Consider the following 27675-nt stretch of genomic DNA (forward strand, 5'->3'; position numbering starts at 1 on the left):
ATATATATATATATATATATATATATATATATATATATATATATATATATATAAAATGTGTATATATAAATATAATGTGTGTGTATATACATATATATGTGTGTGTATGTGTACGGTCGTGGCCAAAAGTTTTGAGAATTACATAAATTGAAAATTGGAAAAGTTGCTGCTTAAGTTTTTATAATAGCAATTTGCATATACTCCAGAATGTAATGAAGAGTGATCAGATGAATTGCATAGTCCTTCTTTGCCATGAAAATTAACTTAATCCCAAAAAAACCTTTCCACTGCATTTCATTGCTGTCATTAAAGGACCTGCTGAGATCATTTCAGTAATCGTCTTGTAAACTCAGGTGAGAATGTTGAAGAGCACAAGGCTGGAGATCATTATGTCAGGCTGATTGGGTTAGAATGGCAGACTTGACATGTTAAAAGGAGGGTGATGCTTGAAATCATTGTTCTTCCATTTCTAACCATGGTGACCTGCAAAGAAACGCGTGCAGCCATCATTGCGTTGCATAAAAATGGCTTCACAGGCAAGGATATTGTGGCTACTAAGATTGCACCTAAATCAACAATTTATAGGATCATCAAGAACTTCAAGGAAAGAGGTTCAATTCTTGTAAAGAAGGCTTCAGGACATCCAAGAAAAAGTCCAGCAAGCGCCAGGATCGTCTCAAGATGGCCTGGTGTCAAGAAGGGCAGCAAAGAAGCCACTTCTCTCCAAAAAACTTCAGGGACAGATTGATCTTCTGGAGAAAGTATAGTGAATGGACTGCTGAGGACTGGGACAAAGTCATATTCTCCGATGAAGCCCCTTTCCGATTGTTTGGGGCATCTGGAAAAAGGCTTGTCCGGAGAAGAAAAGGTGAGCGCTACCATCAGTCCTGTGTCATGCCAACAGTAAAGCATCCTGACACCATTCATGTGTGGGATTGCTTCTCATCCAAGGGAGTGGGCTCACTCACAATTCTGCCCAAAAACACAGCCATGAATAAAGAATGGTACCAAAACACCCTCCAACAGCAACTTCTTCCAACAATCCAACAACAGTTTGGTGAAGAACAATGCATTTTCCAGCACGATGGAGCACCGTGCCATAAGGTAAAAGTGATAACTAAGTGGCTCGGGGACCAGAATGTTGAAATTTTGGGTTCATGGCCTGGAAACTCCCCAGATCTTAATCCCATTGAGAACTTGTGGTCAATCCTCAAGAGGCAGGTGGACAAACAAAAACCCACTAATTCTGACAAACTCCATGAAGTTATTATGAAAGAATGGGTTGCTATCAGTCAGGATTTGGCCCAGAAGTTGATTGAGAGCATGCCCAGTCGAATTGCAGAGGTCCTGAAAAAGAAGGGCCAACACTGCAAATACTGACTTTTTGCATAAATGTCATGTAATTGTCGATAAAAGCCTTTGAAACGTATGAAGTGCTTGTAATTATATTTCAGTACATCACAGAAACAACTGAAACAAAGATCTAAAAGCAGTTTCACAGCAAACCTTTTGAAAACTAATATTTATGTAATTCTCAAAACTTTTGGCAACGACTGTATAAACTTAAGAATCACTGTGACGCACCACAAACGTCGCTGTGCCTTGCGTAATAGCGTTCAAGGTGCTGCCGCAAGACCGCAAGAGCTGCTACGTTAAAGCTATAGCTTGAAGCTAAAAATTGATCGCTTTGTCATACCTCAATAAAAATTGAGAGCAGACGGAAATTATAGCAATAGGAGTGAAAATATACCCGTTGCAGTGGAGAGGGAGAGCCCTGCTTGATCTTAGAAACAGAGGACACCAAGGAATTGGAGGATGAGGAGGTGCGACCTGAGTCCGAGGCGGAGGAGACAGGTGAGCAGATGGAAAGAAATGGCGCCTCATCGAGCGCTACAGCGGGCACGGATGGTGGGAATCCTGATGGTGGAGTGGATTTAACGGGGGATTTAAGCCATGGCCCAGCCGAGAAAACAAGACAGCCTCAACTAAAATCATACCCGCGTCATTCTTTTGGATCGCAGGGGCAGCTAGCATCAAGGGGTTTTAGTCGTGGTTCAAACAGTACCAGTGGCTTGAATATTCTGTGTCGAAAGACGCTGCTTTTTGTTTTGCCTGTCGTCATTTTTTTCACAGTGTGCATGGATATGGTGGTAACTCAGAAAAGTGCTTCACCCTGGAAGGGTTTAAAAACTTGATAAAAGGAGGAGAGAAACTGGCGCAACATAATGCCAGCGCTTCTTACAAAGTGGCAATGGAAGGGTGGTGTGAATTTAAGGAGAGAGAGAAAAACGGATCGAGGATTTTGATGCACCTCCATGACGATGGACATAAGAAAATTGTTAAAGAAAACAGGATCTACATGCGAGCAGTTGTTGAGTCACTGCACTTTACAGCTTGTCAAACCATTGGTCAGAGAGGCCACCGAGAGAATGAACAGTCCACCAACAGAGGTAATTTCCTTGAAATGTTACATCTGCTGGGGAAGTTTGATAGCACTGTATCCAATAAATTATCTACTGGGCCAGGTAATGCAAAATATGTCCATCATGACATTCAGAACGAGTTAATAGATATAATGGCCTGCATTTTGAGAGAACAGGTTAGAAACGAAGTTAAACCGGGAAAGCACTTTACTTTAATGGTGGATGAAACAAAAGATGTGAGCAAAGAAGAGCAAATATCTATTGTTCTGAGCTACATACACAATTATGACATTTATGAAGAGTTTCTTGATTTTGTTCCAGCTGATGGTTTGGATTCAGAGTCTTTACTTGTGACAGTGAAAGAGGCATTGGCTAAATTCAATATAGAGAAAAATGCATGTGTTGGACAATGTTACGACGGGGCATCTGTAATGTCTGGCTGCAACAACGGTGTTCAGGAAAAATTCCACAGAGAAGTCCCACATGCAGTGTACATCTACTGCCATGCACACAGATTAAACTTGGTTTTAGTTGACTGTGTCCATAATGTAAAACCAGTTGCTGACTGCTTTGCCACAGTTCAGCTACTTTACGACTTTTTTTCTGGTTCAGTAACTCACAAAGTGTTCATGGAGAAACAAACAGAACTTGAGCCCACTAAAATAGCTGTGGAATTAAAACGTCTGTCAGATACCAGATGGGCATGTCAGTACTATAGTCTTTGGGCAATAAAGCAAACCCTCCCTAGCATCTTAGCCACACTTGAGGAAGTCAGCAATCAAACAAATAGCCATAGAGCCATTGAGACTAGATCACTAAATGGCTTGATTGATGCACAGTTTGTTTTGCAAATCTACATGCTGGAGAAAATATTTGTGCTCACAAAAACTTTATCTGACCAACTACAGGCCACAGATTTAGATTTGGCATATGCCACTCTGGTCTTTGCACTGATTGGCACACTCAAAGAAGAACGCAATGGTGAAACATGGACCCATTTGTGGCAGGGCACAAATGACATGTGTGAGAGAGTGGGCACTGACATGCAGCGCCAACAGGCAAAAAGAAAATAACACAGCCCTCCCACCTGCAGCAGTTTCATGTCAGCAGTAGCCACACAAGGAAAAAAGATACTGCAAACACCAGAAGACTACAAAATCCACTGTTTTTTCCCAGTACTTGACCGTTTAATCAGTGAATTGAATAGGCGCTTCTCTGCTGACAGTTGCCACATTATGAAAGGAGTTGCAGCTATTAATACCAAACACAAGACCTTCCTGCACCAAGATGCCCTTCAACCCATGGCTAGGCACTATGGCATATTAGAAGACAACCTTTCAGCAGAACTACATAAACTGAAACGCCTCATTGACAGAAAAAAAATCCCAAAATGGGGTCTCACTCACCATGACTTGCTGATTCTATTGAGGCCATACAAGGAGACTTTCATTGATTTATACAAACTTGTGTGCATCTCCATGACACTGCCTGTATCAACAGCTGCTTGTGAGAGGAGCTTTTCCTGCTTACGGCGTTTAAAAACCTACCTCAGAAACAAAAGTGGCGATGTCCGAACAAGCAATCTTGCTGTGCTCGCAATCAGCTCAAGAAGAACAAAACAGATGGATGTAGATGTTGTTATTGATCGCTTTGCAGCCAATCATAACAACAGGCAAATTGTTCTCTTTTAAGTGGCGAGTACACTCCTTATGTTATATTTTAACAGGTTAAAATTGTACTCTATTTAATGCGCTATAAACACAATTGTTGCAGGAAATCACACCTGTGGAGAATGGAGAGAAGACAGGAGGAGACTGGACAAAAGAGGAGCAGAGAAGAAGACAGGAGGAGACTGGACAAAAGAGCTGTCAATATTGGTGAGTGAAGTGAGTTAGGTGAACCTCTTGCTATTGTGTTGCCGTATTTAGCATAAATACTAACCTACTCATGTGTACTATAAACTCATATGTTGCAGTAAATCACACCTGTGGAGACTGAAGAGAAGAGAGAAGATGCCAGGAGGAGACTGGAGAGTAAGAGGAGCAGAGAAGAGGACAGGGGGAAACTGGACAATAGTAGGGCAATCAAAAGGTGGCGAGAGTATGAGAATAAATACTATTTTGTTTTCTGTCATGGGTGTGGCTATGGCAATTCAAGTTTGAGCAGATTGTTTGCAAACTGCAATTGATTAATTAAAAACAAAGTAGTTGATATGCTGTGTTGTTTTTGTTGTTTAATAGCAGTAATATGCAGCTATTAGCCATGTCCACTGTATTTTTTGTTGGTTTTCATGAGACCCCCTTTGAAATTACCAGGACCCCCCATTGCCCCCCCAATCAAAATTGTCTGGAGCTACTACTATACAGAGGTTTATATAGGTGGATGTTGAAATCTCCAAACATAACTAGGGGAGTACCATCATCAGGAAAGGTTGAGAGCAACACATCTAATTCATCCAAAAAGTTACCCAGTGGTCCCGGGGGTCGATAGACAACTACAAAATGTATTTTAAGAGGGTAGGTAACAGTAACTGAATGGGCCTCAAAGGAGCTGTTGATACCCAAAGATGGTAAAGGATTAAATTTCCAATCATTAGAGATGAGCAGACCAGTACCTCCACCTCTTCCAGTCAAACGGGGGGAGTGGGAAAATGAGAAATTATTGGAGAGTGCTGCAGGTGTAGCAGTGTCCTCTGGTTTGATCCAGGTCTCTGTTAGGGCCATGAGATTAAGCTTTGAATGACTAATAATAGAAGTAATGAAATCGGCTTTGTTTACAGCAGACTGGCAATTCCAGAGACCAATATAAAAAGAAAGTAGTGTATTAGCAGCAGTGTTTGGAATAACGGCGTTTAAAAGAACGGCGTTAGGTAACGACGTTATTTTTTCAGTAACGGGGTAATCTAACTAATTACTTTTCCCGTCGTTACAACGCCGTTAACGTTACTGAACGTTAAATGCGGTGCGTTACTATGCATTGATTTAATATGCAATCCGAACGCACCCCTGGCTCACCCCTGAGTGAGCAGGTGGGTTAATAACAAGATAAGCGATTATGATTGGCTAAGGCAGAGTCATGTGTTTCATGGTAGCCAATCAGAGCCAGTGTTTTTACACACACGACAATCACACACAATCACACACACGCAACAGCTACACAGATTCGCAGCAGCAGGAGAAATGGCGAGTCAGGAGCAATCCGATGAAAAGTTGGCATTTTCAAGGTGGAGATATAAGCACTACTTCAAATTCATTGTAGTCAAAGGCAAGAACGTGCATGTAATGTGTGACACACGCATCTACAAAGCTAGTGGCCAAAAACGCTTTTCTTACAAAGATAATACTTGAAGTGCAGGATAAAACTTTTGCTGTCTGTTGATGTGCAATAAATCTCGAAAGCATAGCTGCCAACTCTCACGCATTCAGCGTGAGACTCACACAATTGACCCAATTCTCACGCTCTCACGCCACACCCCCATATTCTCACACAGACTCGAGCAGCAGTGAAGAAAAAAATTGCGCCGCATGATCTCGCAAAGCAACTCGCAGAGAGACCAGACAGACAGTTTAGTTAGTTTTTTTTTGTGACAATTGTGAGGGAAATACACAATTTATTCCCATAAACTGTGTAGTCAGCCGTTCTCCCTCCCATCTGAACTGTGTGAATTGTGAAAGCTGGCAGGTCAGTGAGTTACAGGGCGCTTCTTGTCTCCGTCCATTTTAGGCTAGTAACTAATAGGCCTTTGCGGTTATATACTGTAGTTTATATAGAATTAAGTTAGCATTAGCAGAGCTGTTTGTTGCAGCAGCATTGAGCAGTTATTTTACACAACTTTATCATAAAAACCAGTATCTGGACATGCCTAGTAACGTTGGGCTGTCAAAAAAAAAAAAAAAAAAGATTTTCGAATATTCGTAAAATTTTAAATAAAAATCCAGATTTTTAGGTGTGCGTTTAGGAGGCTGCTTTAAGGCCCTGCCCGGGTATACTTCACATTCCAAGCTTTCCAAAGGCGGATGAGCTCGACATGCAGTACCACTTCTGTCTCATCATTCACCTCGTGCATGCACTGTTGTACGTTTCATAAATTGCCTGCACGCAGGCGGGGTGTGCAGCTGTTCGCGAGCCCTATTGATGATGAAAATGACATATTGCAGCGTGGATGCAGACGGCCCAAGTATATTTTGGCCTTTATCAGTGCAGCTCGAGATGTGATGACAATGTAAGTTTCATTGCAATATAATCTTCTTTTTAGCCTTTCCAGTCAAAGCCACTAGATGCAGTGCTGCAGCGACGTTCTTTCAAAATATTGTGGAAAAAAAAGAACAACAATGTGGAGAAGACGTTGTTTACATCAAAACCTAAATCAAGCTGTTCACATAGAACGCATTTCGCACACTCGCGTCTCTCACAAGAGAGCCGGATATTTAGAAAGCCATGTAAAATTAAAATTAACTTTTTAAAAACTTATCTCGAGAATTTATGGTGGGTTTTTTCCATCCCACTGCATCTCATGTTTTTAAATGTAAAATGGACTCTGTGATTGGCTTTCCGCGCTCTGTATTAAACTATGCATATACATGATGCTGTTTTGTTTATAGTTGTTTAAGCAACTTAATTATAATTGGTTTATACATTTAAAAAAAAATATTATTCACTTAATAGTCATGTATTCTAATGCATTTATTAAACGTGCATTAGTAATATTTTGCTCGATGCGCCCTCTTGTGGCATCAGGATAGAAGCAAAAAGCTTCTCTTCACCCTAACTGAAATAATGCATTTTAAATTCGAATATAATTATAATTTTGATAATATACAATTAAAAAATTTGAATTTAGTTTTTCAGCCATTTTGACAGCCTTAATGTAGTAAATGTTAATTATTGTTTTCTAAGAACAGAATGTCAAGTCAACGACATCCCATATTAAAATGATTTTATTTATATCAATCACAACTCATCAATCATGTCCAGATATTTGATATTTGGTGGTGTCAGTATGGATAAATTTGAATTTTCTGTTATAGGATGTTATCTAAAGTGTCAGGAAAAGGAAAGAAAAGAACGCTTGTATCAGCTGTCCACACTTCTGCTAATGCAAGGATTTTGTGTTTGTATTTTTTTCCATTCCAAGCCACGCCCCTCCATAAGCCCATCCCCCATAACAAAGCCACGCCCCCAGAATCTCACTCTAAGCTGAACTCAAAAGTTGGCAGCCCTGCTCGAAAGTTATGTACGAACACCTGTCTGTTCTACTTATTTCAACTGACTTGTGAAAACTGCTAAAAAAAATTCTTTGACATATAGCGACTTTTTTTTTTTTTTTTACAGTAACACAAATAGTTACTTTCCCTGGTAACGAGTTACTTTTATTATAGAGTAATTCAGTTACTAACTCAGTTACTTTTTGGAACAAGTAGTTTGTAACTATAACTAATTACTTTTTTAAAGTAACGTTCCCAACAGTGATTAGCAGATATAGGCAAAGTGCGCAGGTTGTTAAGATTGAGCTGTCAACATTGTGTGATGTGTGGTTTGCGAGTGGTAGTGATAGTAGGGATCTGGAAACACATAGTTCACCAGTCTATACATATAAGTATTTAATTTTTATTATAAAGCAAATATTTACTTATATTAACTCCATGTTTAAACGAAACAGTGCCTTGACAACTAGCAAAAAAATATATATAATTTTACGTTTCCTGCATATTCTAATGTATTTTATTTCATTGAATAAGAAATAACTGTTACAAGGACACAATTGTGGTTCCACAATACTTGTTGAACGGGGTTGGTGCATTAAAACTAAATTGTTCATAACTGTCTAAATGCCATCTAATAACTATGTTTACCACGACAACCGACAGTAATGTTTTTGTAAAGGTGGAGCATGATGTTGCATATTTGACACTGTTTGCACTGATCCGTAATACACACCAAGTGCAGAGCTCCTCGTCTCATGACACTCGTGGCACATGAGCAGTATTTGTGTGTGTGTGTGTGTGTGTGTGTGTGTGTGTGTGTGTGTGTGTGTGTGTGTGACTCGTGCTCGAACCTTCCAGTAATAGACTCCGATCTGCTCGAGCTGTGTGAGGGTCACGGGCTGGTTCGGCTTCAGTCTGTGAGGCAGCTTCTGTTCCTCGCTGGACTCATCCATGTACCATGCCTCCAAATTACCCATCGTTATTATTACATACACACAACCCGCCGTCTTCTTTTTCTTCTTCTTTAGTTTTTTGGCGTATAACAATCTAAATGTATACCGCCACCTACAGTACGTTTGCTCTTGTTAGCTATATGGCTATATTATCTTCAGAATGACTTATAAAATAATAATAATAATTGTGCACCTCTTCCCTATAGCAGATTCCCAGGTTCCAGTGATCCATCAGGCGCTGAGTCTCCTGTCAGTCTCATCCTTGTTATTATGACTAGTTCCCTCCTGTTTCTACCACTAATGTTTCGTTTATTTAAATAAATAAATGCCTCCCCTTCTTATCTGAATCTCATATTTCTTGTCAATCCTTTAAAATATTTTCCAAAATTATAGTTTTGACTTCACGTTTACTTAAAGCAACATTAACATCTACTTCTTCCTTTTCTACATTTACATTTAGTCATTTAGCAGACACTTTTATCCAAAGCGACTTACAAATGAGGACAATAGAAGCAGTCAAAATTAACAAAAGAGCAACATGTAAATGTCTCGGTTTGCCTCAGGCAGGACACCTAGCAAGGTATTTATAGGCAAGGCAAGTTTATTTATATAGCACATTTCATACACAGTGGTGATTCAAAGTGCTTTACAGAAAATAAAAAAATAACAAAATCACAACAATAAAACACGGAATTTAAACTTTGCGAATGTATTAAAATTGATTTAAAAGGTTTAAAATGAATTTTAGAATAGAGAGTACAACAAAACAGTTACGAATAGTTCCTCATTTACCTGAGGAAAGTCATAAGTGAAGTAGAAATATGTGTTTGATGCATGAAAACAGTGATCATTAGTTCTCACATCAGGCACACACGTTTGAGCTTCTCTTTACCATATTTAATGTGCATAAAATAAAATAAAAATATAATGTACTTTTCAAGATGAAATAAGATTGTAAGGAGTAAAAAGTCAATTGTTTTCTTAAGAAATGTTAGCAGTTAAAAGTGCAAGTAGTCAGTAATTGTAGTTGAGTAGAGTACAAATCCCACAAAATAATACTTAAGTACAGTAATCAAGAAAAATTACTCAAGTATTTTACACCTCTGTTGGTAGCCAGTGCAAATTGATAAACAGAGGTGTGACGTGTATTCTTTTCGGATCATTAAAAATTAATCTTGCTGCTGCGTTCTGGATTAATTGTAGAGGTTTGATAGAACTGGCTGGAAGACCTGCCAAGAGAGCATTGCAATAGTCCAGCCTGGACAGAACAAGAGCTTGAACAAGGAGTTGTGCAGCATGTTCCCAAAGAAAGGGCTTGATCTTCTTGATGTTGAATAAAGCAAATCTGCAGGATCGGACAGTTTTAGCAATGTGGTCTGAGAAAGTCAGCTGATCATCAATCATAACTCCAAGGTTTCTGGCTGTTTTTGAGTTATGGTTGTTGAGCCTAACTGGAATGTGAAATTTTGGTGAAGTGATGGGTTTGCAAAAGCAGTTCTGTCTTGGCAAGGTTGAGTTGAAGGTGATGGTCCTTCATCCAGCAAGAAATGTCTGTTAGACAAGCTGAGATGCGAATAGCTACCGTCGGATCATCAGGATGGAATGAGAGGTAGAGTTGAGTGTCATCAGCATATCAGTGGTATGAAAAGCCATGTTTCTGAATGACAGAACCTAATGATGCCATGTAGACAGAGAAGAGAAGTGGTCCAAGAACTGAGCCCTGAGGCACCCCAGTAGTGAGATGTTGTGGTACCTTGAAGGATCTATCTGAGAGGTAAGATTCAAACCACTGACGTGCATTTCCTGAGATGCCATTTTCCAGTAGGGTTGACAGGAGGATCTGGTGGTTAACCATGTCAAAAGCAGCAGACAGATCCAGCAAGATAAGTATTGAAGATTAGAAATACGCACTTGCAAGACTCAGTTGAATGTCCACTTCTGAAACCAGATTGGTTGCTGTAGAGTAGAGAAGGTTGTTCTGTTTGAGAAAGGCAAAGACTTGGTTGAAAAAAACACACAATTTTCCAAATAATGTAAATTATTGCTGCTCCTCTATGCCCCACCTTTCTGAAATGTGTAGATTTTTACTTAGCTCATCGTTCTGAAAAACCCAGCGCGATGAGACAAAACCAATAAAACCCATAATCAACAAGACATTTGTAGCATCCAGTGGGGACATAGTTACTGATTATAATGACTTATACTGTCTTTTTATGCGTTGCGTAAACATAAAACCATGTATGCATTTGTGATCGGAAAACTCGCGTTTGAATCATTGAGTCAGAAGCGTCAGACAGTCCTTGCAAAGTTGCAATTGCCCCACTTTATAGAAACAGCCACTGCGTACCAAATCACCTATTTATACTATGCCCTAAAAGTATGTACTCTTTTTGTAGAAGAATAGTAGGCAAGGTTTGGGAGATACTACTTCGTCAGCAGCAGCAACAGTGAGAATAAAAGTTACGCCTTCTTTCTTTGGATGAACATCTGGGTGGCGTTATGCAAATCTTCCCAGATAGTGATGTAGTCATGTGGGGCATGTTAGAACGAGCTGTTTTAGGGGGTGTTGACGAGTCTTAACTTTGATAAAGAATATCTCTTTGGATTTGAGACTTTAGTCTTTGAAACTTTACAGATCTTCTTTATGGACCAAGAGATTGTAACACTCCAAAGCGAAAGAAAAACTGAAATCACATCATATGACCCCTTTAAATGTTGAGGGGAAAACACCAGTGTGAAGGGATGTATTGTGAGAACGATGTGAATGAGTGTATCCCTATATCTTTTAGTCATTCCACAACTGCTTTATGTGCATCTTTTACCCCTTCTCCTATTGTTACCAATATACCCCCGAGGTTACATTTTTTTTCCTCAGTCTGATTAATCTTTTGTTTTAGACTATTCCTCTCTTCCTTATATCTTATACGTTATTTATACACACCTTATCCATACGCAGAGCATAAACACTACTGAACGGTAGCTCTGGTTTTCAAAATAAAAGTTTTATCCTACACCACCACCACCACCAATAATAATAATAATAATAATTATAATTGTGTATATTTATTTATCTTTTTCAAAATTAAATCATTGCCAACCAGAGCAACAGATTCATGGTGGGGCAAATCCCAGTAAGTATTAAATATTTTGAATGTTAAAAGAGTAAATAATTAATTTGCATTTGCTTGTTTGTTTGTTTGCTTAGAGTGAACGCCCTCACAGTTAATGCTCTATGGAAATCCAATATAATTAGTTGTCGATTAAGGTTTACCTGTTATTATGCACTCTACTGCAAAGTTTAATAACTTGGATTTTTTTATGAACATTTATTATGACAAACACAGTTTTTGTCCTCTCGCAGCGCTTCCGGTCTGTCTCACTGTGTCTCGCTTCACAGTATTGAGGGCTTTTATCAATGTGAATTCAGACTCCAGGTTTGTCAGACGTTCATCTTTAAATTATGTTATTTGAACAGTTTTTTTTTTTCATAATTTTACACGAAGTGGTGTATAAATGTAGGGCTGACTCTGTTTCGTTTTAAAGTGTTCACTTGTAACCTTAGCTGTTGATAATCAAGCGGCTAACTAGCCTGTTAAATTGACATTGTTGTGAAATTAATCGCTGCTTTATTTAGTCAGTATTTCCGCCCAGAGTCAGATTTGAGGAACTACTCAGCTATGTGCGGTTAAATAAAAAAACAGAATAATACCACGAGTTTAACATACCATCACGATACCATCTAAACACAATGGTATCTGAAAACATGCGGTTTTTTTATAAGGTAATATCTAAGTCCAGACTCCGTCACTGTATCACCACCACAGAAGTGGTTTGTTTACATACGTCACAAACCTTCACAGTATGTACTACAAGTGCTGTTTTCTGAACGTTAATAGGGTTACACTCAAAGAACAGAGCAGTCAGAGATAAAAACATTAACTTTACATGATTCTGTGATTATTTCTGTGACCCAGGGTCTCTTCACAGCATCAATGGCTGATCATGTGGAACATGCTGTCAATAATGTGGTGAGTAATGTTCTTTATATTGTGATGATGTGGTTCTGTTTAACACACAGTGATGTAGTCCTGTTCAGTATCATTCCTCTGTGATTAGTGTTGTCTAGTGCTCACTCAGTAGTGCAGGAGCGAGGCAGGGCCGCACCCAGGACAGGGCAGATGGAGGTGTTTATCAGTGTTTGTGCCTGGAGGCTTATCTCAAGCTTTTTTGTCAGCGATCACAGCTGGAAAACTCAGTGCTTTCATTTCCTCGTCACATGGATGCAGTACTTTGACACTTGGGTTTGCTCTTGTGCATTGCTGTTCGTTCATTTTTTTCTTTCTGATAGTACAGATAAAATTGTTAGTTTGCTTGGTATTCATTTCCTTTCTCACAGGTTCATGATCATAAATGTTTCACAAATATTTCTTTTGTAGGCACTTGCTAGCAGGATTGACGATGTGATGACGTATCATGCTGTAGATTTATATTTAAAGTGTTCAGATTTTTTATTGCTGTTTTTTATAGCTGTGATCTTTCGCCCTTTAATCAGTTAGAAGGAAGCGTTTATTTACTCTACACATTTTTGCATGTTTCTTGAGCAGTAAATCATCATATTATTCTGATTTCTGAAGATCATGTGACACTGAAGACTGGAGGAATGAATACAGCTGTGCATCACAGAAATACATTACACTTTAACAATAAATTCAAACAGTTACTTTAAACTGTAATAATAATAATACTATTTTTACTCTATTTTTGATCAAATAAATGGACTTCCTTTAAAAACAACAACAAAAAAGAAAAAAAACCTACTGATACTGACCCCAAAATGTAATTGTCAACGTTAGTAATTTAATTAATTGCTATTTTGTTTCTAAATAATTGCTAAGTTTCTAAATATATCCTATTCCCCCAAAAAAGTCCAGTATAGTAAAATCTGCATAATTGTTAAGGTTATTACACCAAACTGAGGAAAAAAGGCTGATAACGCAGACTCTTGCTTTAAAACACATTCAAATAGAAAGCAGCTATTTAAAACCGTATTACAGTAATATTTCACAGTTTTAGTGTTTTACTGTATTTTGAATCAGATAAATGCAGCCTTGGTGAGCAGAAGAGACTCGCTGACCCCAGACTGTAAACAGCAGTACGAGACACTGTTAAGAGACACCTCTTCTTTCTCTCTGCAGTCAGTGGACGGGACGGAGGGCAGCCGGCACACTGAGACAAGCCCCGGCCGTACCGAGGTGGAGCTGAACGGACAGCCGCCCACCGCTCGGCCCCCGCAGGTGCTCACAGACACCGAGGAGGACGAGGATGAGGAGCTGACGCTCAAATACGGAGCCAAGCATGTGATCATGCTGTTCATTCCCGTCACGCTGTGTATGGTGGTGGTGGTGGCCACCATCAAATCAGTCAGTTTCTACACACAGAAGGACGGCCAGCAGCTGTGAGTATCAGATGTAAAATAACCGTTTGATTGGAGTTGGGCTTCAGCTCAAGCCTTCAGGGACTGTTTGGCAGAATTAGTTCATGCCTAGAATCAGAAAATGCTCAACATTAGTCAGCATCACGTCCTGACTTGATCAGATGTGTTTGTTCAGGAGAAAGGCCAAATTCTTTCATGCAGGGCATGATGCAAGAAATACTCTGAATATCCAAGCGTCACTACTACATTATAGTCACATTAGTCATATCACATCATAGTCAGGGTAAAAAAAACTGGTACTTCCATATGTGACCCTGGAACGCAAAACCAGTCATAAGTGTCCACTTCTCAAAATTGAGATTTATACATCATCTGACAGCTGAATAAATATGCATAAATAAATTGATGTATTGTTATGATCGGACAATATTTGTCTGAGATACAACTATTTGAAAATCTGGAATCTGAGGGTGTGAAAGTCAAAATATTGAGAAAATCATCTTTAAAGTTGTCCAAATGAAGATCTTAGCAATGCATATTACTAATCAAAAAGTAAGTTTTGATATTTTTATGGTAGGAAATTTACAAAATATCTTCATGAACATGATCTTTAATTAATATCCTAATGATTTTTGGCATAAAAGAAAAATAAATAATTTTGCAATGTATTTTTGGCTATTGCTACAAATATACCCATGCTGCTTATGACTGCTTTTGTGCTCCAGTGTCACATTTAGTGATGTCAACAATTAATCAATGCTCGATTAAGAGATGCAATCAATTAAAGCTATCGTTGGGCGATTAAGCAATTTAATTTTGGGCTGCGAGCGGCTCATGCACAAAACACATGCGGCTGTGAGTGACGATGACGGGGCTGGATCTTCTGTAATTAATGCTTTTAATGTGATCCAAATTACAAAAACTTACATTAAAGACGAAACAACATATAAAAATAACATTTAATTCAAAACATTAACAAAGACTGGAATAGTATATTCTGCTATAATGAAAGTTGAGCAAAACCTTAACACCGAGTCTGAACCGTTGTTAACCACCTTTGTGCTACAGACGTGAAGGATTTCCTCAAATCTTGCGCTCAAGATGATCAGAAGTAGGGATGCACAATATTCGATTTTTGACGATATTCGATATGCCGATATTTTTCAAATCACTGGCCGATAACCGATACCGATATATATTTCAGATGCAGAAATTATAAACAAACTATTTTTTTATTTTGGTTAGTTTTGAGTAAAGAAGTAATAAACTTTATTAAAGTATACCAGTTTATTAGCGTATAAAAGTTTATTAGAGCACATTTAAAGCCTTGAAAATAACTTTAATAAAATCAATATCTGCGTCTTTTTTTTTTTCCTTTTTTTTGGATTTAACATTAATAGATAGTCTTAAGCGAAAGAGCTGTGAAAATTCCTTATTTAATATCATATATATTCATTTTACATTCATTTTATCACAAATCAGCCAACAGTGCCCCCAAATAACATGAAACTGCATATCGACTTTTTTTTCCTTTTTTTTTCTGATACCGTTCCGATAATATGGTGCATCTCTGATCAGACTTAAGGCTTTGGCCTGGCTGATGATAAACACCAGAGCATCATAACCACACTGCTCTGAAAAATCACTCTGAACACATTAGCATCACTCTGCCAGTTACACACAGCTAACTACATTCATGATGCTGGAAAACATCACTCTGTACCCGTTTGATCAGAAAGCACATGTTCAAAGCTCTGACGTGTCTGTGAATACATGAGTAAGGACAGTGATGCAGTGGCAGTGACTCTCCTCCAGACCGTGCTAAAGCTTCACTGATCCCTCATTACTGTCACGCTTTAATCTCTATGATAACTGTAGTTATCCGTTTCATTTAGAACTATTGTCAGTAGTGACTTTCGATAGATGAAATATAAGTAAATGTATACACTGATGAATAAATAAAATACTATTATGTTAGCATAATACTAATGTGAATGAGTTCTGTTTAGTTTTTTTTAACCCCCTCATTTCAGTAAAAATACACTAGTCGACATTTGAAGTGGATCAAAACCTTTCATCAAAGTTGTCCTAAAACCTAAAACCCAAAAAAGCCTTCTTAGGACAACTTTGAACTTTCTTGATCCACGTAAATATTGACTTCTGTAGATGTGGTGTGAAATTCGCTAATCATAAAAGAGTTATTATTGTTAACAAAACCATTAAAACCATTTTTAACATCTTCAAAACATTAACTGAAATAACATAATTCTAACATTAACATAATATAGCATAATATAAATAACATTTCTCACTTTTGTGAAGTAAAAGATGAAGTACTCAGATAACTCGGATAAAAACTATAAAACGCAATACAATAGAATTACTAAAACTTTAACTAAAATTGTTCAAATAAAATCTAAATCAAAGTATGATTGTATTGTATATTAATATGTAGTATATTAATTGTATTATAAATCTATATTATGGTATTAAAAGAACACTGTTTTCTTTAAGTCAATTATAATTAAATGATGTAATGATTTTAAATGTATTGTAAGACTGTAAAGGTCTGATGTGAAGGTTTTGGTGTTGAGCGAGCAGCATTAGGTCTGTATTTGAGCTGCTGTTGTCTCTGTGGTGTCATGACGTCAGGATCTACACTCCGTTCCGTGAGGACACAGAGACGGTGGGACAGCGGGCACTGAACTCCATGCTCAACGCCGCCATCATGATCAGTGTGATTCTGGTCATGACCCTGGTGCTGGTGGTGCTCTACAAGTACAGATGCTACAAGGTCTGTTCACTCCTCACACACTCGCTTTGACCCACGGTGCAAGTTCATGATGTATTTATTCACTTGTTTGGGCTTTTTGAAGGTGATTCAAGGCTGGCTGTTCTTCTCCAACCTTCTCCTCCTCTTCTTTTTCTCCTTCATTTATTTGGGGTGAGTTCAGTTTTTTTGTCCTAGTGTTGCTGCTTTTGTGCTGTAATAATGGGTTGAAAGTGAGTTAAGTACTGTTACTAAAGAGCCTGTGAAACCACAGTCCTGTTACTTTAGTACCATTGACAATGTTTACATTTTTTCTTTTCTTCATTTTAGTTTCACTTTTATGTTTTCATTTGAATTAAGGTGCAAGTCATTTTTTTGTGTCTTAATCAGTTTATTTTACTTTATCTTTTAGCTTTATCATTTATTTGATCAATTTTAGTACATCAAGTTAAACTAATGATAAAGGAAAATTCTGCTTTGGCAGCTAGATTTAGTTTTTGGCTAAATATATATATATATATATATATATATATATATATATATATATATATATATATATTTTTTTTTTTTTTTATATATGAACTATATTTTGTCCGTGTTGATATATTTCGGGTAGAGACGTGTATTTGCAGTGGAGAGCATTTTATTTGGCGTTTTAAATGGTGTTACTGAAGAATAATCAAGAAGTAAAATGCAGTATAAGCATCGTTAACAGAAATCAAGATTTATCTAATGTTTGTGCATAAAAGCATCGCTTCTAATGACAGCTGCACATGTGTTTCTTCACACCAGGGAAGTGTTCAAGACGTACAACGTGGCCATGGACTACTTGACGTTAGCGTTGATCATCTGGAACTTCGGTGTGGTGGGAATGATCTGTATCCACTGGAAGGGTCCTCTGCGGCTCCAGCAGGCCTATCTGATCATGATCAGCGCTCTCATGGCCCTGGTCTTCATCAAGTACCTGCCCGAGTGGACCGCCTGGCTCATCCTCGCTGCTATATCTGTCTACGGTCAGTCACTGAAGATGACTTTATTAGGTTCATCTGGGTTGTTTATAGAGATGCTGTAAATCTGCCGTAAACTAGGAAAGGACTACAAATGGTGTCAAGGCTAAACTGCTAATAATTAATGCTGCTTCTGTAGATCTGTTGGCGGTGTTGTGCCCGAAAGGACCTCTGCGTATCCTGGTGGAAACGGCTCAAGAGAGGAATGAACCTATCTTCCCTGCTCTCATCTACTCCTGTAAGAACTTCTGTCTTCTCAGCCTGTGGAGCATTGAATTCAGGGTTTAAGTTGAACGTGTGGTTGCTATCGTCACATTTACACATGCACCCATTTTATTCGTCAGCAACCATGGTGTGGCTGTTTAATATGGCGGACAGCGCAGAGACCAGGAATAATTCCAGCCATCCAGTTCCTGAGCAGGAGAACCAGGGTGAGTGAGTGAGTGGAAGAGCATCTTCACAGGCACTTCACTGAGAAATATTCTTTTCAGATCTTTTCAGTCTTAAAAATGCTTCACTGGCTAGATAAAACATTGACCAATAAGCTACCTCTCATAGGTTTCATGTTTTGAAAGAAGTATTTTCTGCTCACTAAGGGGGCATTTCACAGGACAAAAGCAGGAAACTTTTTATGTGTTTTGTCAATTTGTTTACATGACAACAGTGTTTTGGGGTCTGAAAAAGCATATATTTGAAAACGGGTTTCAAAGTGCAAGTTTTTGAAAACGCCACCGTTATCGTTTTAGTGTAAACACCCAATACAGGAATCTTTGAAAACGGTGACATCATGCGCGTGCGTAGTACAGTCGTGGCCAAAAGTTTTGAGAATTACATAAATATTAGTTTTCAAAAAGTTTGCTGCTAAACTGCTTTTAGATCTTTGTTTCAGTTGTTTCTGTGATGTACTGAAATATAATTACAAGCACTTCATACATTTCAAAGGCTTTTATCGACAATTACATGACATTTATCCAAAGAGTCAGTATTTGCAGTAGAGATCGACCGATATGGGTTTTTCTATAGCCGATGCTGATGCCGATGTTTAGAGGTCGGGGGCAGCCGATGGCCGATATGTGCTGCCGATTTTTAGGGCCGATATCTTGAAGTTTTCCCTTCATTTGCATGCAAAAATGTCACACTAATAATAAGTGGATGCACAACATTTCTAAACTTAACATCATTTATTGAGCACTGACTTGAACCATCTCTCGAATCTTAATTTTGTGCACTGCACGGTATTAAAATAAAAAATGTATCCAAAGTTAACCAAACAAAATCAATAAACTGACCAAGTATTAAATATATAAAACAGGTAATATATATATATATATACATATATAAAAGTCAATCATTTACATAAAAGTTTTAGAGCATTTATCAAGTAGAATTTTTCAAGTTTGTTGGAACATAAATGTAAACTTAAATATACATTTAAATAAATACAATTAAAAAAAAAAAATCTGAATAATATAAAAAAATAAATATATAAAAAATAAATAACAGTAGTGCTGCAAACACACTAGCAACCAGCAACATTTGTGTTTGGTGTAAATGACACAGAACATCTAAAGTGCATTCTAATTTCAAACTTACATCGCAGTCTGTTCATTATTAAAATAAAGTACAGTCAATCAAACATATAAAAGGTTACACTGGTCAGTTTAAATAGACCGTATACCGGTCCACTCTGCTGTTATTCCAAGGACGTTTTTGCTCATGTGTAGAGGATGATCTTTCCGTCTAGTTTACATTAAATGAATAAAAAATATTATAGTTTAACATTCAGATACATTGCGAATATGGAAACATTTGGATATGTGCAGAACGAGACGTGAGCAATAACCTCCAAATACATCTAGTCAAACCCGCGCTCGCTCGTCCTCGTATGGATCGGATCATTTTTCGGATCAGCAAAAAAAAAAAAAAAAAAGGCCAAGACAAATAAACATACGTTTTGTCTTTTTTCATTAACATTAAATTATTAAATTAAAATATATAAAAATCAACTTAAAGTGCACATAATATCTTCTTTTTAACATAATAGCCCGACTTCTCATCTTCCAGTCTGCTGTGATGAAGTGAGCAGTTGTCATCACAAAGCTCTCCGTCCCCCTGGACGTCCACCCTTCTGTCGTGAGCGCAACAGAGGATGCTCGGGATAGTTCATCCACAACTGTTTTCTTCTCCTGTTCATATAGATCTGGCACAATATTTTCACTCTAACCTCTTTCCTCATCATTATATCTGACAGGGACATACTTGCCAACCTTGAGACCTCAGAATTAGGGAGATATTAAAAAGGACCGGGGGGGGGGGGTTGTGTGTCGTCATATATATCACATACACAAACGATGTGTCGTCATATATAATATCACATACACAAACGCAAAGAAAAATGTAATTCATTTATTTGACAAATTCAATTCCTTAAGGCCTCTCCTCAGGAGGTTAGACCCTAATTTGTTAGCTACTGTAAATGAAGAGATATGAAATAGCTAGATCTTATCAATAAACATTTAGTAATTCATAGCCTAATGCAACAATTACATAAGTAAACTCTCAAAACATTATAATTATGACATTTCATTTTTAAATTTTCATATAACAGTCTAAAGCTAAATAAATAGCTGTTCTTGCCTTTGATTTCAGACGTCTGCTTCTAGGGGCCGTTCACATATCGCATCTTTTTCGCGCTCAAGGTCGTTATTTCAACCGTAGGTGCGCGGCCGCGGTGAGCACGCTCATAATGGAAGCAACGTGGTGCGCTACTTTTTCCAGGCGGGTTTTTCCTTCTCATCTCCAGAAATATATCTAGTAGTAAAGCTAATGCGAGCCGAGGTGAGGCTAGAAATCAATTAATCCTTTGCTGATACTTCTTCGTCGTCATCATGGAGAGCGCAGTTTGGTTGCATAGCAACGACAGACGCCATGGGAGCGCAAGCGTTTGGTCTAAAACGGCGCCCAGTGACGGATGGTGTAGCAATATTGTTGTCCGGGTGGAAATCGGGAGAAATTCGGGAGAAAGGTCGGTCCGGGAGATTTTCGAGAGGGGCTTTGAAATTCGGGAGTCTCCCGGAAAATTAGGGAGGGTTGGCATGTATGGACAGGGAATACAAAATGCGCGGGCCGTTCAAGCTCCTCCGTTCCTCCGCTTGCCATGACCACTGAATGTGGACTAAACATGCGCAACTTTTTTTTTTTTCATAAATCAATCCACGTGTCATGTGTGTGCCGAACCGAAGATATTGATCCGAACGGATCACGGATCAATGATGATCCCTTGCACCACTACTATAGTGTGTCATTTGAAAACATTGCAGATGCGTTTTAAAATACAACAACGAGCATCACGAAACCATTTAAAGAGGCGCATTCAGCGGTCTTCCTTGACGAGAAACAGTCAACAAAGTAAAATGATCTCCAACGTATGGCGCGCTCTCTTCATTTTATCAAATGATCATAATCACATCGATTCATTTTACAGTCTTGCTACTAGCATTTTATTCAGACTAAAACCCCTTTAATTCGGGTGAGAAAGCTTTTTTCCAAGTGGCTTTTGCACATAATAATAATAATACCGCTGCACACGCATTTTGCAGCATTAAAGTAATTAATTGATCATTAATTTAAACGACGAGCAATCATGGAAATTATCGAATATTGACATCCCTAAATACAAATGAGTTGGATGGAAAACTGGTTATTGTCTGCATCAAACCATGCTTCCGAACAAATGTGATTCACCGTTCTGGGCAGCTCCAGGACAGCTGTCTCTCCGAGCACGGTGCTGTCTGTGAGCGGGGCGGAGTAACGCCAGAGACAGTTTACTTTGGTAACGTCACGCTGCAGTGTTTGTTAGAGCTGTCAACTTCACCCCATTTACAGAGTGAAATTCTCTGACTACCTTTATCTCCCAGGACTGCTGTTGAATCTTCCAAAAGTTTTGGCTTGGGGTGCTTCACATGCAGTGGCAGCAGCAGCACTTTCCACCGCACCAATAACACGGGGCTGCCCGCCGACGTGCCTGACTTTAAATCGGTGCTACTAAACACGGATATCGGCCGATGCCGATATATTAAAAAATGACAAATATCGGCCCGATATATCGGCCGACCGATATATTGGTCGACCTCTAATTTGCAGTGTTGGCCCTTCTTTTTCAGGACCTCTGCAATTCGACTGGACATCATCTCAATCAACTTCTGGGCCAAATCCTGACTGATAGCAACCCATTCTTTCATAATAACTTCTTGGAGTTTGTCAGAATTAGTGGGTTTTTGTTTGTCCACCCGCCTCTTAAGGATTGACCACAAGTTCTCAATGGGATTAAGATCTGGGGAGTTTCCAGGCCATGGACCCAAAATTTCAACATTCTGGTCCCCGAGCCACTTAGTTATCACTTTTACCTTATGGCACGGTGCTCCATCGTGCTGGAAAATGCATTGTTCTTCACCAAACTGTTGTTGGATTGTTGGAAGAAGTTGCTGTTGGAGGGTGTTTTGGTACCATTCTTTATTCATGGCTGTGTTTTTGGGCAGAATTGTGAGTGAGCCCACTCCCTTGGATGAGAAGCAACCCCACACATGAATGGTGTCAGGATGCTTTACTGTTGGCATGACACAGGACTGATGGTAGCGCTCACCTTTTCTTCTCCGGACAAGCCTTTTTCCAGATGCCCCAAACAATCGGAAAGGGGCTTCATCGGAGAATATGACTTTGCCCCAGTCCTCAGCAGTCCATTCACTATACTTTCTGCAGAAGATCAATCTGTCCTTGATGTTTTTTTTGGAGAGAAGTGGCTTCTTTGCTGCCCTTCTTGACACCAGGCCATCTTCCAAAAGTCTTGGCCTCACTGTGCGTGCAGATGCGCTCACACCTGCCTGCTGCCATTCCTGAGCAAGCTCTGCACTGGTGGCACTCCGATCCCGCAGCTGAATCCTCGTTAGGAGACCATCCTGGCGCTTGCTGGACTTTCTTGGATGTCCTGAAGCCTTCTTTACAAGAATTGATCCTCTTTCCTTGAAGTTCTTGATGATCCTATAAATTGTTGATTTAGGTGCAATCCTAGTAGCCACAATATCCTTGCCTGTGAAGCCATTTTTATGCAACGCAATGATGGCTGCACACGTTTCTTTGCAGGTCACCATGGTTAACAATGGAAGAACAATGATTTCAAGCATCACCCTCCTTTTAACATGTCAAGTCTGCCATTCTAACCCAATCAGCCTGACATAATGATCTCCAGCCTTGTGCTCGTCAACATTCTCACCTGAGTTAACAAGACGATTACTGAAATGATCTCAGCAGGTCCTTTAATGACAGCAATGAAATGCAGTGGAAAGGTTTTTTTGGGATTAAGTTCATTTTCATGGCAAAGAAGGACTAAGCAATTTGCATATACTCCAGAATGTTATGAAGAGTGATCAGATGAATTGCAATTATAAAAACTTAAGCAGCAACTTTTCCAATTTCCAATATTTATGTTATTCTCAAAACTTTTGGCCATGACTGTATGTGTTAGGTGTGTAGACATGTGCAGTGCGTGTCGATTTTACAGTCAAGCGAGAACAAACACAACAGTGGTGGAGTACATGCTACTGTTGGTGCTGCTCAAGAGTTTGCTAATGCTTCTTCAGCAAAGCGTGGAAGTACTTCACCAATATTACAAGCAAGAGCATCATATACAACATACAATCATCACCTCCCTGCAGGTACTGTTTACTAACCAGGTGACAGCGCCAACTACTGGCCTGACATGCGTAATACAGCAGATCTTGCCATTTTCACGAATTTGTATAAACGTGGATCGTTTTTAAAATGTTGTCTTATATACGTGAAACTTTTTACAAATGCAAGGGAAAAACATTTCTGTTTTTGACTACATCGTTGTCATGCTTTTATTTGATTAAAAATACATTAAAAACAGTAAAAAGGCTACATGTTATTTTAATTTAAATGTAAATATATTTTAAATTGTGATTTTATTGTGATGTTTGTGTATATATATATATATATGTGTGTGTGTGTGTGTGTGTGTGTGTGTGTGTATGTGTATATATGTATATATATATATACATAGTGTCGTTTTATATTTTTTTTCTGTTGGTTGATGTGTTTGACCAATGAGTTGGGTCAGAAACAATTTTTATTTTGAAATTACTTTTATTTTAATAATGATGAATTACTATACCAAAACTATTAATGATAATAAGTGGTATATTAAGTATTATATACAACTATATATGTAAAAGTATTCTAGCATTAACGGTTCTGTTATTCATCATAGAACGGTATGTGCTATGATACATTTTACTCTATCATATGCAAATATGCACTTATTTGTTTATATATTTACTGTAATTTCATAATTTCATTTCATAAACCTTGCAAACTTTGTAAAAAAAAAAAAAATATTATAATAATAATGATCTAGCTGTGAGAGCTTCTGAAATGTGCACCTGTAGCCTTTTGCATTTATAAGATTTATTTGTAAGAAATATTATAAGATTTCATAAAGTTGCTAAGGTATAAATCTTTTCATATAATTACTTTTCAAATTAATATATATTTTTTTCAAATTGAATAAGTAATTATAAAGTAATTTCAGCAATTGTTATGCATGTGTTTTTGCTATCTTCATTGTCATCGAGTATAAAAAAGCAGAATTGCTGGTTATTCCTCCTTCCTGCTGCTACTCATTAAACTCATCTCTTCTGGGATGGCTGTAAATCCCTGTGACTGTGAGCGCTCCTCACTGAGTCTGTCTCGTGTAGTGGCCGTGGCACCCACGGCTCAGCCGGACGATGATGGCGGTTTCACACCAGCGTGGGTCGATCAGCAGCAGCATCAGCTCGGCCCCATGCAGTCCACTGAGGACAGCAGACGAGAGATCCAGGAGCTGCCCTCCGCTCGCCCACCACTCGTGGAAGATGAAGAAGAGCGTGAGTATCTGCAGTAACTCTGTCCTCCATCCCTTGATTCCTCCATGTATCTAAAGTCCATGTCACATGATCAGACCACACGTGGTCCGTTCAAAATACATGCAGCATTGGGGTCCAAATAGTTTCACTCAAACCACATGTGGATTTAGTGCCATGGAATGGGCCACAATGGTCAACTACTATTATAAAACATTTTTTCATAATAAATATTATTAAATTATATGTGACCCTGGAGCATAAAAGCAGTCATAAGTAGCAAAGGTATATAAGTATTAATAGCCAACAGTACATTGTAGCATTTGAGCAGGATTCCCCCATTGAGCAGGATTTCATGCACATGCTGTGTTTCAGGGGGTGTGAAGCTGGGTTTGGGAGACTTCATCTTTTACAGTATGCTGGTGGGTAAAGCATCAGCCACAGCCAGCGGTGACTGGAACACGACGCTAGCCTGCTTTGTGGCCATTCTTATCGTAAGTATCCCAAACAAATAAATACAGCTTGCTGAATCAGGCATAATTCAGGTATTATTCTACACACATGTATAAAGGCCCCAAAAAGTGTTCGGATACTTGAGGCAAATCCATTGTTTTCTCATGCACTGGTCAATTTTGCTTCTAGATTTGAGACTTTTTTCAGTCTAATGAAAAGCAAACACCCAAAATACACATTTAAGTGTTTGTTTCTGATATATTTTACCTATTTGCATCTTTAGATTTCAATTAAGATACAAATATATATAAAAGTTTTTTTCTGAAACCATATAATTCATTAAATATTCAGAAGAAAAAAAATCCTTGTTGACAGTATATATATATATATATATATATATATATATATATATATATATATATATATATATATATATATATATATATATATATATATATATATATATATATATATATATATATATATATATGGAGTGATTAAAAGATCCTTTCAAAATCCCCTTTGTAAAAAGCTCTGATATATCAACAAAATCAAACCGAAAATAAAACCCTGGTTCTGGAAATGTATGCAAGGTAGTGCATATGTAGATAGATGATGTCTAATTTGCATATTTAAACATAACATTACAGAAAACTTGTAATACAGAGCTGTAATCTGAATGAACTGTAATGTATTTACTGGGGAAGGTATGGTCAAATGGATAAGTTAACATTTTTACACATTTCACACATAGTATCTGGCTTAAAGTCACCATGAACCCATTTAAATGTGAAACGGGATGTTCAGTGAGCTCTTATTCATCAGAATGGATTGTGTGAAGTGGTGACGTCACCTGAAACGCTAAAGTCATTTCAAAAGTGGAGCTGCTTATTATATTTGTATGAAAGATTATGATCACAAACTTTTTGCAGTAATGTGCACAGATGAATCGTTCCCAATTAGACTATTAGTCTAAGCAAGTGTATAACCTGTTCACTCTTATTACGTGTTTTGTCAGCATTCACAATAGTCTTGATATTTCTTCCTCCTCAGGGTTTATGTCTAACTTTGCTCCTTCTGGCCATCTTCAAAAAGGCCCTTCCAGCTCTTCCCATCTCCATAACCTTCGGCCTGGTCTTTTACTTTGCCACTGATAACCTTGTGCGGCCGTTCATGGATCAGCTGGCTGTTCATCAGTTCTACATTTAGCACGGAGGAGAGGTCACTCGTCATGCACTCCACTTTACAGCTAATTCCCAGAATCCTCTTGCAGGGACCGTGAACCCTGTTGACTAGCACACCTTTCATCTTCCTCTGGACACATGACTGGATTGGCTGTTTTTGCCATTAAATGACTCTATTAATCACAGTGCCTCTCCAGTGACTGACCTGATCCTGATATCCTGATATGGCAACATCTTCGGGCGATATGCCAAACATTTGTTTGTTTGGAGAAAATACAAACCGTCTTACATGTACGAATGGATGAAAATGATTGACATTCAAACTTAATTCAAAGTTTGATGAACTCTGTTGTATAGAATGGGACCAGAGCTTGCTTTGTCCACCAGATCTTGGATTCACTTTCTAGGCATTACATTAATTCCAGCTCCGATATAGTGAGCATTAACCCAAAGCTCTCTGAATGATATGTCTGCGCGCACAGAGGCCGGTACTGATCACTTTTGTTGGTCTTCTGAGAGTGCCTGTGATGCTTCGAGTTTTCATTTTTAACACCAGCCATTTGACCATATTTGAGACGATGTTCTGGTTTACTCTAGCATTAAATCAAGTGCTGATCCAAGCTACTGTTTTGCTCTCCTGAAACGTGTGAGAGCGTTATTTTGGAATGTATTAAATTTTGGACAGGATGTCAGGAGACTGTGTAAGAATTGTTTGTTTGTTAGTTAATTTTGTTGTTTTGTTTCTCTTTTTTTTACCAGCAAAATGGATGATTGAATGACTTTTACTTTCATAGTATCCACACTTTTTGTCATTTCAAGAAAATGCAAATGTTTTGTACCTAAATTGAAAGATTCACAAATAAAAGGATTGCTCATTTGAGCAAATTTCAGTCTCCATCAAATCATTTTCCATTTAAATTTCTTTTTTAGTTGTTTTTTTCAGCCTTCACTACACCTGGTATTCACAATCATCTCATTGATCCGATCACAAGAAGATAATCTTAATATGTAAATGGGGTCCAAACTGTTTTATAATCAGGGTTGCCATAATTAAGAATGGCAAATGAGTTAACCTTCAGGTGGACTGGCCAACTCTTGAGGACATTAGGGAACAGTCAAGTCACATTACTTTGGGGTTCATTGTCTTGACCTATTGTTCCGTCTTGCTAATGTTAAAGGCCTGAAAATGGTGGGAACATTTGAGAAATTCCACAGTATTGCAGGACTGCCGAACCTCATCCAAGTCTCTGACCCTTTGTATTTGGCATGTTGCCTGAATCTCAGTTTCCATGGGGCCAGCTTGGCACAGCATCCTGGGATGGCCATGGTT

The 27675-nt window shown here is 38.3% G+C and overlaps 2 protein-coding genes across 3 annotated transcripts in view; one reads left to right on the forward strand and one right to left on the reverse strand.

Moving 5' to 3' along the window:
• The window catches only part of adi1 (acireductone dioxygenase 1), a 12496-nt gene extending 3873 nt beyond the window's left edge, over positions 1 to 8623 (reverse strand). The window contains exon 1 of the mRNA XM_059520898.1: positions 8479 to 8623. Coding sequence (XP_059376881.1) covers positions 8479 to 8604 — 126 coding nt within the window. The 5' untranslated portion in view covers positions 8605 to 8623. The remainder of the gene's footprint in view (positions 1 to 8478) is intronic.
• Positions 8624 to 11931: 3308 nt separating this feature from the next.
• On the forward strand, positions 11932 to 27235 carry LOC132113084 (presenilin-1-like). 2 transcript variants are annotated; one of them, XM_059520900.1, is made up of 11 exons: positions 11932 to 12014; positions 12555 to 12608; positions 13776 to 14035; positions 16667 to 16808; positions 16891 to 16958; positions 17577 to 17797; positions 17931 to 18029; positions 18136 to 18222; positions 24565 to 24732; positions 25084 to 25202; positions 26215 to 27235. In XM_059520900.1, the coding sequence occupies exons 2-11, from the start codon at positions 12573 to 12575 to the stop codon at positions 26368 to 26370; spliced, it is 1356 nt and encodes a 451-aa protein (XP_059376883.1). In that variant the 5' UTR covers positions 11932 to 12014; positions 12555 to 12572; the 3' UTR covers positions 26371 to 27235. The 2 variants fall into 2 exon arrangements, with proteins under 2 accessions (XP_059376883.1, XP_059376882.1); XM_059520899.1 differs by lacking the exon at positions 11932 to 12014 and adding an exon at positions 12176 to 12439.
• The last annotated feature ends 440 nt before the right edge of the window (positions 27236 to 27675 follow it).

Source organism: Carassius carassius, chromosome 32 (genome assembly GCF_963082965.1).
Source record: "Carassius carassius chromosome 32, fCarCar2.1, whole genome shotgun sequence".
Classification (NCBI taxonomy): Eukaryota; Metazoa; Chordata; class Actinopteri; order Cypriniformes; family Cyprinidae; genus Carassius; species Carassius carassius.

Coding starts and splice junctions, on each gene's coding strand:
- LOC132113084 (XM_059520899.1), top strand. CDS start 12,329: ATGGTATCTGAAAACATGCGGTTTTTTTATAAGGTAATATCTAAGTCC. Junction 16,809..16,890: donor ACAAGTACAGATGCTACAAG/GTCTGTTCACTC, acceptor GGCTTTTTGAAG/GTGATTCAAGGCTGGCTGTT. Junction 24,733..25,083: donor CGTGGAAGATGAAGAAGAGC/GTGAGTATCTGC, acceptor GCTGTGTTTCAG/GGGGTGTGAAGCTGGGTTTG.